Below are 14,411 nucleotides of genomic sequence, written 5' to 3'. Positions count from 1 at the left end.
TGTGTGCTACAAAAGTGTAGCCTTTGTATTTTTTCCTGCGAAACCTCTTAAAGAACGCAGTGACACATCCATCTCTGTCGTCCATCCACACATTACTTCTGAGATCAATGCAGCATATGTAATTTGCTATGTGGTAATGCGCCTGTTGATAGGCCTCAGTGTCAAAAGATGAACCTTTCATCCAAAGTTTTTTTAAAAGGTTCTATAAAACATTCGTGCACAATGATTACTTCGGCACCACAGTTTTTACATAGACACGTACGACATTGATGCTTTTTGGATCCTTTACTCCGATCCTGCAAGGTGTTGCATTCAGGACAGTAGAATCTAGTTTTGCACAAAATGTTCTGCACCTGCCCCGATAGCCGCTTTATGTTCATCATAACAATATTGCGATCTACAAACCCTTAGACATTGTTTACACTGTACAATCTTTCGAGGCTGATTAGGGCAGTCACGGTCGAGATATACATTGCAACAGAAATCACATTTGTGATGTTTCCTATTGTTAAAGCCTGCATGACAGTAGGGACACACGTAGGACGTACCTAGTACACCTTTAACATTTCACTCCATAATGGTTTTCTTGCAAGAATAAGTAAATGGTTTTGTCATGGGGCATCTTGGTGTTTTGAAAGAGTATCCGTTTTTATTAGTGGCTTGGGACAACACTACAATTTTGCAGTTCAAATGTTGCTCAAAACGCCCTTTAGCAAAACTAAAGGAAACGCATAAATAAGTCAGGAAATGCATAAGGAATAAAGCATAGGTTGTCTTTATTGTGGAATGTCTCATCTTTTTCTGAACAAATTCAGAGTTGAAGATCGCTTTTGCCACCCTCCCCCTTGGGGGGCATGTACAATTCGAATCACTAGTTGCAAAGTTTCATCCGAAAGTATTTCAAATTTACTCTGTATGGCATTTTCGAGCAATGACAAAAGAACTTGGTTCGATTATCCTGTTGACTACCCGAACACGCGATGAAACATTATGTTGAAATTCAAGGTGATTCATTCATGCTACATCACTCAGTCCTACTTCATCATTAGCCACATCCAGCATTTCATTTAAAATTTCAAGAACATAACTAAAAAGCAGCAAAACTATCAACATTACCTAGTGAGGAAAGGTTTACTCGCCTTCTAATTTCTGTGGTATTGAACCTGTCCAGACGATTTGATATTTGGATCTATACCATTTCCCATTTGTTCATTTCTACCGTTATTTAAAGGAGGAGAAAAGTTATTCAGTTCAGCCTCTTTCAGCATTTGGTGATGGGCATTACTGATTTCATTATCAGCCATAAGAACAGTCCTGTTCATCATCATGAACAGGACTGGTTGATGAGTTCTGACTTAAATTTACCAGATTATGATTTAATCTAAAAAGACTGGTTTAGTTCTAAGAAAAATTCCTGAGATGGTACATTTTCTAGGGTACTGGCCGGCAGTGGCACAGACTCTATTAGAGTTGTGTTTGTGAGGTACTGACAAACTTTCATTACGTTTTGTGTTCGATAAGAGTATTTTGTAAACTTGACAAATCATGATCCGTTACAGACATTAATTTGGGGTGTGTGAAAAAGGGGTGATGTTAGGCTTCTTACCATCATTAAAAAGATCACTGCCAGGGCGTTTGAGCCATTTGATTAGTACAGTGTATTACAGTGATTGATAAACAGATTTACATGTTCTTTAAACTTGGAAAAGGCAGAAGAAGCTTCTTGCCTTTTTCCGTGTGCAGTCACCGTGTTTCAGTTTTTATAGAGACAATTCGACGGCCTTTGACAGATATCGGAAACCATCAATGTCATCGACTTCTTCCTGCCAGAATGGTTCCTGGTGGGAAGCGTGGCTGAAATCTAAAAGAGGAACAAATATACATTCAGGACTTTGTAGACAGATGTGGAAAAGTATTAAAAAAATTTTTTTTAATTACTTAAAGAACTTGGATCAGCAGAGAAATTCACACCCTCATCTTCATCTATTTCACATCCTAATAAATGGATAATTATATGTAAACTGAAATTAAAGGAAATGTCAGTAATGACCATAATTGTCTTGAATTAAAGATGCTTACATGGAGAAGTCAGTTGGTAAAGCTCATAGGTGTAACAGGGAGCAAGGAGGCAGACACATATGCGGAGATAAGCAACATTTAGTATGGGCAAATCCAGGGTCACAGTCCAAAGGTTCCAGGGTCATAGAGCCAACAAGGAATGATCAGGGGACAGACATGACAGAAACCAGACGAACAGTACACAGACGAACAGTACAACCAACAAAGACCAGCAAACACAAGGCGCAAACACAGGGCTTAAATACACAGGGTAAACGAGGGACAGGTGGGAAACAGGTGGAGACAATCAGGGGCAGAGTCATGAAAGGAGGGAGCCTAACCTAAATAAACGCACATGGGCTGAACCAAAGGGTGATTGAGAGTGTCCATTGAATATAATTCCTAATATAATATATAACTTTAGTTTAGCTTTAGTTTAGTTAGCTTGTTACATAATCATGTTAAGAAAGTAATTAAAGTAGCTATTTCTAAAGAAATCCTAAATGCTTAAAGAAATGTTAAAAAGAAAAACTACACGGAGACAGTCTGTTAAAGCGATAAAACATTTTATTTACAGAATGTACACTCATTTTTTTTATTACGGTGAACAGTCTGTCGATTATAACAAAGTATTCATAAATACTTATGAATACTTAGAAATATAATTAAAAATAATAAATACTTATAAATAATAATAATAATGTTAAAAATAATAATGCTAATACTCAAGTAATCCTGCCTTCCGCCCAATGACTGCTGGGATAGGCTCCATCTTGCCCCACGAAAAAGCCATTTAGAAGATGTGTGTGTGTTCTTGTGTGTGTGTGTGTGTACTCATGCAGTCAGACAGCAGAAAAGGTTAGTTTTTGAGATTGTATTCTATTATGTAAAAGCATGTAAATACTTATGTTAACTGTGCTAAGATGCTGCTTTGCATGTACGCTTTCTGCACACCTGCTGCAGACTAATATCACCCAGTAACATCGTAGCAGAGCAACAGGTTCCCTGGCAACAGCAGCAACCCTCTGGATAAAATTACACAAACACACATACAGAGAGTTAGCCAGAGAGACAGAGAGAAACAAGACCCCCTTAAGAGTTCATGATTCTGGATAGATTTCTCCTCTGTGCCTGTAAGTTTATACTTTGATCTTTGTTACTCCCTCCTGCTTCAAATCTGTCTATATACGTACAACTGGGTGACATATCATAGAAAAGGCCAAGATACATTAAGCATCTTAGTAATAATAATATAGTGATAAGACACTTAGACTCTCTGGAAGTGTACTGGAAGGATTCTCTCAAAAGATATTCCCTCAGTTGGGGTTTTGATGATGGTGGTGGAGAGGCATGTGTTGGCCCAAAATCTCCCATAGCAGCTCAAAATGGTTGAGATCTGGTTACTGCGGAGGCCATAGCACACATTTTACATAATTTTCATACTCAATAATCCACTGCACTAATTTGGCTCCTTTGGATCCTTATAACTAACAGAATGAGTAGACCCAAAATCCAAAGGCATTAGAGGTATTGTGATGGTTTCGGTTGGACCACTCAATGCCTTCTTTGACTGTGTCTCAGAACCCTAGGCCAACATTAGCTTGACTAGTGCCCCACAGAGGACTGCACAGGACCCATGACTTTGCTCATTGGCAAATGATAATAATGTTAATGTTGATCCTTCATAATAGGCCTAAATGAGAAGCTTAAGTCCACAGCTCAGTGGGCCACTCCTCCTCCATGCAGGGCCTATACAGGCTTAAAAATGACAGTTCTTCAAGGTTTTTAAGTAATGATAATGGTTCTGTATAGAACCATGAACAGTCAAAGAACCTTTTGTATGAGAAAAGAGTTCTTTGCATCATTAAATGGTTCTTAAGATTGAAAGAGAATGTGTTGTAGATGTCAAGCCTGTAACAAGAGAATTCTTCTTAGTGCTGTATAGAACCATATACAACACATTTAATCATGCAAATGATTCTTTGATTGTTCATGGTGTCATGTAGAACCATTTTCTTTACTAAAGAACCCTGGAAGAACAGTCAGTCCACAGTGGGCCACGTTCTGCAGAGGTGGTGTGGGTCTGGGTGTGGGCTTTGTGGGGCTATGCGCAGTCAGTCCACAGTAGGTCTTAAAAATGATAGTTCTTCAAGGTTTTTAAGTAATGATAATGGTTCTGTATAGAGCCATGAACACTCAAAGAACCTTTTGTATGAAAAAAGAGTTCTTTGCATCATTAAATGGTTCTTAAGATTGAAAGAGAATGTGTTGTAGATGTCAAGCCTGTAACAAGAGAATTCTTCTTAGTGCTGTATAGAACCATATACAACACATTTAATCATGCAAATGGTTCTTTGATTGTTCATGGTGTCATGTAGAACCATTTTCTTTACTAAAGAACCCTGGAAGAACAGTCAGTCCACAGTTGGCCACGTTCTGCAGAGGTGGTGTGGGTCTGGGTGTGGGCTTTGTGGGGCTATGTGCAGTCAGTCCACAGTAGGTCCAGTGGGGGCAAGAGGTCAGAAACTGTATGTAACTGTGTATAAAGCCACACAAATGGCATACGTGGACTTCAGGGACAATCAATAAAACAGGAAAATGTAAGATTTCACATTCACCCACAACCACCGACAAACTTACAAACGTTGGACTACTCCTTTAACTACCTGGACGTGAGGAGTGACGTCGCTCCAGAGGGCGTCGCCAACCTGTAAATCAAAGCTGTAGCCACACCGTGGCGCCTCCTGCGCTCGCTAGCGGGTCTCCACCTCTACCCAGTCGTGGTTTGGCTGCAGGATGCGGCTGTTCGCTGCGGGAGGCAGACACGTTTGTGGCCGCGTTGATGGAAGCCGCTTGGTTTTCGAGAGTACGTGACAGTTCCTGACTTCGGGAGCAGAGCGGACTCAGGATGCAGTGGCTGCCCTTTTTCCCCCTGAGGAAACTCAGGCGGAATGGAGGATACCTTCTGTTCGGGGCCGTGCTGCTAGTCGCGGCTTTCGCTGCCTATCTGGAGTTTGTTGCCAAAAGCGCATGGAGCACCGTCCGTAAGTTCAGCTCTTTACTGTTAACTTTACACTGAACACATGTACCTAACACGCGGTGTAATACCGTTTAACATGGGTTAAACAGTGTTACAGAGTGTTAAGAGTCGTCTAGCGCTGTTTACGCGGCGAAAGTAATAAGGGGTTAGAAGGCTGAAGGTTGGCTTGTTTCCAGAGCCCCAAAGTTTAGCCCACAGGTGGGTTTCTCGGTACCACGCCCAATGTGTCCGCCTGGCTGACTAACTTCACATATCCAGAGAAAAAGCTGACGTGAAGCAGCAGGTAAACTGATAGTTCAGTAGTGATTCGGGTCAGCACGATTCTCGCTTTTCCACTTGTGAACTTGAGATGAATGTTAATCACGTAGTTTATCTTGAACCCATCTCTGCGCATGAGTACTGAGGCTGAATGTGTGAATACTTTTTCCAGTGTGATTGAGAAGTTCGCTCATATCTGCAGTGAACTGGGCCACGGTGACAGCAGTATTACTGCAGCAGTCCAACAGAGCTGCTACTGTTCATACAGTTTGATTCTGACATGATTTTTATTTTATTTTTTTTGCAGTGCTCACTTTCAAGGGATTACAGCATTTTGGCAGTGCGTTTGCCTTTATTTTTTATTAATTATATATTTAACTAGTGCCTGTTAGAGTCAACGGAGAACAAGCATATGGAACTAGGCCAGTATTGTCAAAACCTGCAAAAAAACCTCACTGATTCACTGATGAAATGAATCAGTCCACAATCAAGCTAAAGCACTCATTCAGTCCTTTACTGCAGCAGATACAACTGACTTCAGACTATGCAGTTTAAAGAGTCTTTGTGAACATTGTTGTTTTGCAAATTGCAGTATTTTGCTCTGCTTTCTGCATGATGAGTATTCTATGCAGTCTTCACTGAGCTTTAAAATATGTTTGTCCTTTGATCAAATATTTCAACAGTAAATATTTGTGTCTGATATATGTGCTTGTGTGTTTTGTTTCTCAGAGCTGACTGATCACTTTTTGCTTCAAAGAAAAACAGACATGCATGTATTAAAAAGCATTTTTTCCTAATAATTACTTCAAACTAGTTGCAGATAAGAAACAGGATGGAAAATGCAATAACGCTAGTGTGCTAATGCATAACTACTCTTAAGTATTATATTAGATATATAAGATCTGTACTTAAGTATTAATTAAGTACAAATGTGCTCAATTGCATTTCTAACAGAAAAACAACATACTTTTAGTCCTTCTGTTTTTATTGATTCAGATAGGTGAGGTGTTTATCTCTGAGTGTATGTGTGTGTAACTGCAACACGAGAGGCTTGAGTTTAGGCATGACTGGTAGCTTCCCCCAGTCTGGTCCAACCAGCCTTACCACTTGAGTGCTAATGCTTTGTCAGCCTGTCTTGCTTTAAGTTGCGGGTTTCAGGGTTTTTTGAGGCACGATTAAAGGGGAATGTCACTCATTTTTCTTTACTAAAGAACTCTTGATGAACCATTTTTTTAAGAGTGTAGTTTAGAATTGCTCACAGTCCACAGTTTCCAGAAAATGAAATGGTTAAGATGTAAACTGCGTCTTTTAGAGTACTTTGATGTGAAATACTCTCACTTGCTGAATCAGAATTGTACACAGTGGTGTCAAATGGAACCAGACACCCAAACTGTTTGATAGCTCTAAAAGCCATCCCACAGGAAGTTTTAACAAGATGTGGTTTAGAATTAATCTGGCATCTGGTTAATGTCTCGTGTTGAAGTTCAGTAGTTGGTGTAGTGTAGTGGGTTCAATTCCTGCCTGGGTAAGCATCTTACACTATACCAATAAGAGTCCTTGGGCAAGACTCCAAACACTACCTTTGCCTACCAGTGTAAAATGATCAAACTGTAAGTTGCTCTGGATAAGATCGTCTGCCAAATGCCGTAAAAGTAAAGTCCTCAAACACCAATGTCATGTTTGATTTCAGTTACAGAGAACAGCCAGTGAGCACTGTACTTTACAACTGTTGATTCAGTCCTTGTGTTTGTATCTGTTTTCTTCCCTTCATGCTGTGGCTTGCCTCTCTATTGTCTGTGTACTGCTTATGCTAAGACTTTGTTCTGTGTGTTAATTCTGTCAACTGTCATCTGTGAGAGTGTGTGTATGTACAGGATGTGTTGGCTAGGGAAAGCAGGGAAGGGCCATTGGTGTCAGTGCCCAGGGGCCTCTGACTGTCAGGGGCCTTGTGGGGTCTAGACCATTAAGATTGAGGTGGCTCGCAATAGCTGAGACAACCCACTGATGTAAAGACCAGATGAACCAGTAATCCTTAATTATGTACAAATTAAATAAAGAAAGAAATGTTGAGATATTATTGAGGTATTTATGTTGCCATCCTAATAGGAAGTTGGCATCAATATTTATATTACATTTTGGCTTGATAGAAAAAGAGAGGAAATATTTTTTCTGAATCTGACGCAAAACTGTTAGTGTAGGCACAATAGGATACTGCATGTTAATAAGGCAAGTTTTTAAAAAAAAAAAAAAAAAAAAAAAAAAAAAAAACAGTGCTTCTCAGAATGAACATTTTGAAGACCTTCAAGGAGTTTTGTGACCATGATCCGTCCAAACGAACCAGTCCACAATCAAACTGAAGCTACTGTTCAGTCCTTTACTGCAGCAGACACAACTGCCCTGCTGTAAGATTTGCAGATGTTCTTTTTGTTGCATAAGGAGGCTTTATAAGCTTTGCACTTTGTAAATTGCAGTGTTTTTTTTTAATTGCTTTACATTCTGCATGTTGAGTGTTGTAGCCACCCTTCACTGAACTGTGAGAAGTGTTTATCCCTTATTTGATTAAATGTTTAAACTGCAAATATTTGTCTGTGATATGTGTGCTTGTGTATTTTGTTTCTCAGAACTGCCTGATTATGCAGTTTCTCTGTACTTTTTCTACCCTGATGCTGGTAGTAGTGGGGTGATATACAGTTCCTTGAAAAAGTATTAATACCCCTTGAACCTTTCCACATTTTTTCACATTACACCCCCAAACTTAAATATATTTTATTGGGATTTTATGTGATAGACCAACACAAAGTAGTGAAAAGAAAATTATACATATAATTTATTTAATTTTATTTAATAATTAATTTTTAATTTCCATTTATTTAACAAATAAAAATCTGAAAAGTGTGGTGTGCATTTGTATTCAGCCCCCTGTACTCTGATTCCCCTAAATAAAATCCAGTGTGAGCAATTGCCATCAGATGTCACCTAATTAGTAAATAGGGTCCACCTGTGTGCAATTTATTCTCAGTGTAATGACAGCTGTTCTGTGAAGGCCTCAGAGTTGTATTAGAGAACATTAGTGATCAAACAGCATCACGAAAACCAAGGAACACACCAGATAGGTCAGGGATAAAGTTGTGGAGAAGTGTAAAGCAGGGTTAGGTTATAAAAAAAAAATCCCAAGCTATGAACATCTAACAGAACACTGTTCAGTCCATCATCCAAAAATGGAAGGAGTATGGCACAACTGCAAACCTACCAAGACATGGCCATCCACCTAAACTGTCAGCCCAGGCAAGGAGAGCACTAATTAGAGAAGCAGCCAAGAGGCCCCTAGTCACTCTGGCAGAGTTGCAGAGAGCCACAGCTCAGGTGGGAGAATCTGTCCTCAGAACCACTATTAGTTGTGTACTCCACAAATTTGGCCTTTATGGAAGAGTGGCAAGAAGAAAGACATTTTTGAAATCAAGCCAAGAATTCCCATTTGCAGTTTGCCACAAGCCATGTAGGGGACACAGCAAACATGTGGAAGAAGGTGCTCTGGTCAGATGAGACCAAAGTTGAACTTTGGAACTTTGAAAACTAACACCGCACATCACCCTGAACACACCACTCCCACCGTGAAACATTGTGGTGGTAGCATCATGCTGTGGCTCTGCTTCTCTTGAGTAAGGCCAGGGAAGCTGGTCAGAGTTGATGGGAATATTGATGGAGCTAAATACAGGGCAAATCTGGAGGAAAACCTGTTAGAGCCTGCAAAAGGCTTGATACTGGGATGGAGGTTCACCTTCCAACAGCACAACGACCCTAAACATACAGCCAGAGCTACAATGGAATGATTTAGATCAAAGCATATTCATGTGTTCGAATGGCCCAGTCAAAGTCCAGACATAAATTCCATTGAGAATCTGTGGCAAGACTTGAAAATTGCTTTTCACAGACACTCTCCATCCAATCTGACTGAGCTTGAGCTATTTTGCCAAGAAGAATGGGCAAAATTTTCAACCTCTATATGTGCAAAGCTGGTAGAGATATACCCCAAAAGACTTGCAGCTGTAATTGCAGCGAAAGGTGGTCCTACAAAGAATTGCCTCAGGGGGGGCTAAATACAAATGCATATCACACTTTCCAGATCTGTATTTGTAAAACATTTTGAAAACCATGTATAATTTTTCACTTCACAATTACTTGCTATTTTGTGTTGGTCTATTACATAAAATCCCAATAAAATACATTTAAGTTTGTGGGTGTAACATGAAAAAATGTGGAAAAATTCAAGGGGTATGAATACTTTTTCAAGGCATTGTACCAGTTCGTCTGGTATTAGTCTTTTCAAAAGCTTTTACACCTATACCGCCATTGGGTGCAGAGAACTCAGCATACCTATGGTGTAAAACAGTTTTTTTGGCTGATTGGAGTTGTTTCAGCAATCCTACATCTCCATCTGTGTAGTGAGTTGCAGTAATGTTTGTCCACAATTTTCAAAAGATATAATGAAAGAACAGCCAGTCTCTTGAAGTTATACTAGCTTGGACACCAACCTGCTTCTGTTTCCTCTTGAACTGCCTGTGGTGCTGCCTCTCTCTGACAGTGGGGGCTCTTGGATCTTGCTCCCATCTGCTAATGAGCATGAAAGATGTGTGGGACAGGCTTAAGCAAAGGACTTTAGAAATTCGGATGAGAAACCTTTTGCAATATTTTCACACATGCACCCTAGGTTTGTCGATATACAGTCTTATTCAGTTCTGTTTTTATTATTTTTTGTGATTAAAAGTAGTTTAAATGTATTTCAGCGAAGATCTTATTTAAGAGCCTACAAATCAGAGGTGAGGTTTGATCGTGGTCTTAGATGGAGTGCATGCAAAGGCTAGAAAAAAAATATATAAACAGTAATCTGGGATTTTGCAGCCTTTTGTGTACAGAGAGATTTTCACACTTCCTGGAATGCTGTTGGGTGCCTTTCAACAATATCTGGTGGAAAAGTATGCCATTCTGCAAGATGAAAAGACCCAGTGCATTATTAACCAGTTTTGCAATGTTGGTTGAAGGCTCCTTTTTACATACTTTGAAGAGAAACTCATTCAAGGGGTAGAAGGAGGAGTAAAGGACAGTTCTTCAGAGCTCATTACACTCTTCTAAACTCAATGCCTAAAAGTGCCGTAATAAAAAAATCTCAACAAATCTGTAGGTTAGAGAACATCTCTCTCTCTCTCTCTCTCTCTCTCTCTCTCTCTCTCTCTCTCTCTCTCTCTCTCTCTCTCTCTCTCTCTCTCTCTCTCTCTCTCTCTCTCTCTCTCTCTCTCTCTCTCTCTCTCTCTCTCTCTCGTGTGTGTGTGTATATATATATTTCTAATTTACATGACCAAAATGGCCATTGGTTTATTCAAAATATACCAAAAGCAAAATATAGGCACTTTTTTTACACAGACACAAACACACAGTTTATATACACTGATCAGGCATATCATTATGACCTCATCCTTGTTTCTGCGCTCATTCATTGTCCATTTTATCAGCTCCACTTACTACATAGGTGCACTTTGTAGTAGTTCTACAATTACAATTCCATCCACTATATATATATATATATATATATATATATATATATATATATATATATAAAATGTGTGTGTGTATGTATGGATGTGTGTGTGTGTGTGTGTGTGTGTGTGTGTGTGTATATATATATATATATAAATGGAATGGAATGTAAAAAATCTATCTATTTTCAAATGTGTAAGCTTGCTAATTGCTATTATTGTCCGTATTCACTACTGTATAAGTAGGTAGTTTCATTGCACTTATGAAAATAAAGGTCATATTTGTGTACTGAGTATTTCTTCTAAGTAATTCCAGATTATTCCAAGATAATCAAATCATAGTAGTGAAATTTGAGATTTGAGGATGTGTTCAATAATTTAAAACAATTGCAGTGAAGTCAAATGTTGGTGAGGCCTCACGTTTGCTCAAGTTATATAATCTTAGTTCTGTGATACATAGTCCATCAGACATTATAATTCACATGCATGCACATGGTTTTGCATGTATGAACACATACTTTGCATTCTGTAATATTACACATAGAGCAGGATATAGTCAATAGTTATGGAAATAAGCAAGGCTTTATATAAAGAGAGCACTGTGGTGTGTGTGTGTGTGTGTGTGTGTGTGTGTTGTGTAAGCCTGCCTTGTCTTGACAGCTCTGAAACTTTGAATGACCCTCATTGTCTCTCTCTCCACCCACTTTTACATACACCCACACACATGCTGGCCAGTTGGTCTCCTGGGTGTGGCGATCGGTGAAGGTCCATTTTCTTTGTTTACCCTCCAGACTCGCAAAACAACACAGTGTTTTAGATGGATAATAGCTAGCAAACAAGAATATATGTGGTGAGAGAAGCTGTGTTTGATAAGATCGCCTGCTTTTTTTTTTGGTACACTCCCTTCTCTTAAAACATTCACATTGATGGGCTTGTATTGCAGTGAGGGTGAGTGTACTGTTACCACTGCTCTAATGCACACGGACACAAATAAAATATAAATAAACTACAACTCTCCCTTTTAAGCCTGCTTTGTGAGTATGTGTCCTATGGGCAATAGCAGTGTGACGCCTTTAAAGTGAATGTTTCAGTTTCTACCACTAAAGAAAAAGATACACTTGCACAAAATTCAGTTTTAGTGTTAAATGGGTAATGGAGCCAGATTGACTCTGTAAAGCTTTCATTGTCATTCTGTAGAGGGAGAGAATGCCATGCCTTCTGTTGTTTCATTTTGAAATGTAAACAGTTTCATTCCATCTGGAGAAAGCTTGCGCTATCAGTAGTAATCAAACGCATCACTAATATCTGTCTCTTTGTCTCTCTCTCTCTTTCTTTTTTTCTCATTCACACACAACATGGTTCAGGTGACAGTGATGGGTCTGAAGAGTGACAGTTACTAGATAATAGAAAGCCCTCTGTTTGATATTTAATGTTTTTGGTCTCTTTCTCTTCAGATGACGACCTGCACAAGGACCAGACAGCCTACGTAAAGCCAGCTGTGAGTAGAGATGTGAAAACTCTCACACACAAACAAATCAGGAAAAATAATCTGCATTTAACAGAAAATTACTTACAAGCCTCAACTACTAAGCATAATGGAAACTATTTAGTATTTACTGTGTTTTGCCTTTATTAAAGCTTCCATTCTTTTCAGGAGATATTTTCAGTTTTTCAAAGAAATCTGCAGGGGCATTTTTCCACATCTTGAAAGTTCAGTCTTAGAAGCATTTTCTGCTTCTCAAAATCCAAGCAGTCAGAAACACATTCAGTGATGTTGAGGACTGGGGTGTTTAGTCCATTGTTCTGAGAACACCAGCAAATTCTTTTTGATTTACAGATATTCTTTTTTCTCTACTTTCTTTTCTTGGTAACAGCTTCTTCATGACTACACATCCTTTCAGATAAAAGATAGTAGTGTTGAGCTGGATTTTTTTCTCTCTTTCAAAAATGAAAGAAGTACTGTTTATCCGATGGCGACAGTTTTGGTGGCTCAGGTCTTGCACAGTTGTTAGGACACCCAGTTTCTCTGTATGTTTTTATCATTTTATTTCTCTAGTTTAGGAAACTCCTGTTTTTCTGCTTGTTTTCGTTTGTTTTCCCCTTCCTTATGCAAGTATCTTATCTCTAAACTCCTCCGACATATCTGCTGAAAAATTAATAACTTTAATTTGACTGGAATTTGAATACATGAACGATGCTCTCTGACTTTTGCACAGTACCGTACCAATGATAACCACATAAGAGAGAACCGATATTATTTCTGTAATTTCACTGCTGAACTACTACTACTATTTTCACACTGAGTAACCCTGTGACGTTGAGGCTTACTGAGTTATTAATCTTCAGACTTATTAATCAGTAACTACTGTGAAACTAATATGCAAGTTATGTAGTTGTAAGTATGAAGAATTGAAGTGAAGGGGTCTGTGCATTTTCATTGAGGATACCAAAGAATTTAGTGCTAATCATTTGCCCTGTTTCTGGGACATTGCAAGTTCAGTGCCAAGGCATGCCGTAACCATTCATGACTGGAAGTCCAATAGAGAATAACTGGTCTCACTCTCTCTGCATGGGTAGAATTACCTTCCCTCAACCCCATCATGAAGCTAAGGAGCACCTGTTGGCTGACATAACAAAATCGTCGGTAACACTTTCTTTTAAGGAACACATACTGCCCTATTGTTTAATGATTTTAACTGTTGGTGATGAATACAACTTTACAATATGGAATAGAAACTGTCCACACAAGTTTTTTTCACTCCTGCTACTGCAAGATTTCATCCTGCTCCTGCAGCAAATCTCCCACCCGCAACCAAAATGTTTTGGCCTGCTCCCAATCATGAGTTCTGTCAAGGCGAACTGACGTCCAATAACTGACAGTCTATTCACAAATGCATTATTCTCAGCTGAAAGAACACAGCAGTCATAGTCATCAGACTCACTGTGAAGTTACTTCACCAAACACAGTTTATTCCCAGTAAAGACAGAGCAGGAATTAACCCACAGGGCGGTTATTTTTGTTATTCTGTTGGGCTTGACAGCTGTGGCTGTAGGACTGAAGGCTGTGCCGTCTCTTAAGCAATGAGAATTTGCATATTGTTCATGTGATCTTTAGAATGACCTTCATTAATTTTAACTGTGTATGTATAGTAGTGATTGTTCTGATTTTTTTAGGCTATCCATTTTTTTTTGCGAGATTTCTCTCACTGTGTGCTTTGGCCCGCTTCCAAATGCAGTAGGCTGGAAAAGTAGTCCTGGAATACAATTTCAAGCATTTGTGACTTATTACATTCTTATTATCAGTAAATATGCAGTAAATTCCAGCAGTCATATGTCACTACTTAGAACCTATAGGAATGTTGCCAATTTTGCATTAACAAGATTTGAATTTAGGTGATTATGTTCAGTACTTTGAATAATAGTCTTACAAAGTGTTTATTTTGCATTATTATACCTAATAAAGCAATCATTACAGATTTTTACATTACAAACATCCAATTATGTATTAATATAGGTCATAATAA

At 38.9% G+C, this 14,411-nt stretch overlaps 1 protein-coding gene and 1 long non-coding RNA gene across 2 annotated transcripts in view; one reads left to right on the top strand and one right to left on the bottom strand.

Moving 5' to 3' along the window:
• Positions 1-759: 759 nt before the first annotated feature.
• LOC108423439 lies at positions 760-2,277 on the bottom strand. The gene is made up of 2 exons (XR_001857561.2): positions 2,080-2,277; positions 760-1,861 (listed from the first exon to the last, which is right to left on the bottom strand). It is a non-coding gene; the product is annotated as an uncharacterized LOC108423439 (long non-coding RNA).
• A 2,557-nt stretch (positions 2,278-4,834) lies between these two features.
• b4galnt3b (beta-1,4-N-acetyl-galactosaminyl transferase 3b) overlaps positions 4,835-14,411 on the top strand; it is a 31,380-nt gene continuing 21,803 nt past the window's right edge. Inside the window, exons 1-2 of the mRNA XM_017713448.2 lie at positions 4,835-5,102; positions 12,342-12,385. Of these exons, the coding sequence (XP_017568937.2) occupies positions 4,967-5,102; positions 12,342-12,385 (180 nt within the window). The 5' untranslated portion in view covers positions 4,835-4,966. The remainder of the gene's footprint in view (positions 5,103-12,341; positions 12,386-14,411) is intronic.

The sequence above is a fragment of the Pygocentrus nattereri genome, chromosome 7 (genome assembly GCF_015220715.1).
Source record: "Pygocentrus nattereri isolate fPygNat1 chromosome 7, fPygNat1.pri, whole genome shotgun sequence".
Taxonomy (NCBI): Eukaryota; Metazoa; Chordata; class Actinopteri; order Characiformes; family Serrasalmidae; genus Pygocentrus; species Pygocentrus nattereri.
The sequence above is the reverse complement of the archived record's forward strand: the minus strand, read 5'-3'. Positions and strand labels throughout refer to the sequence as shown.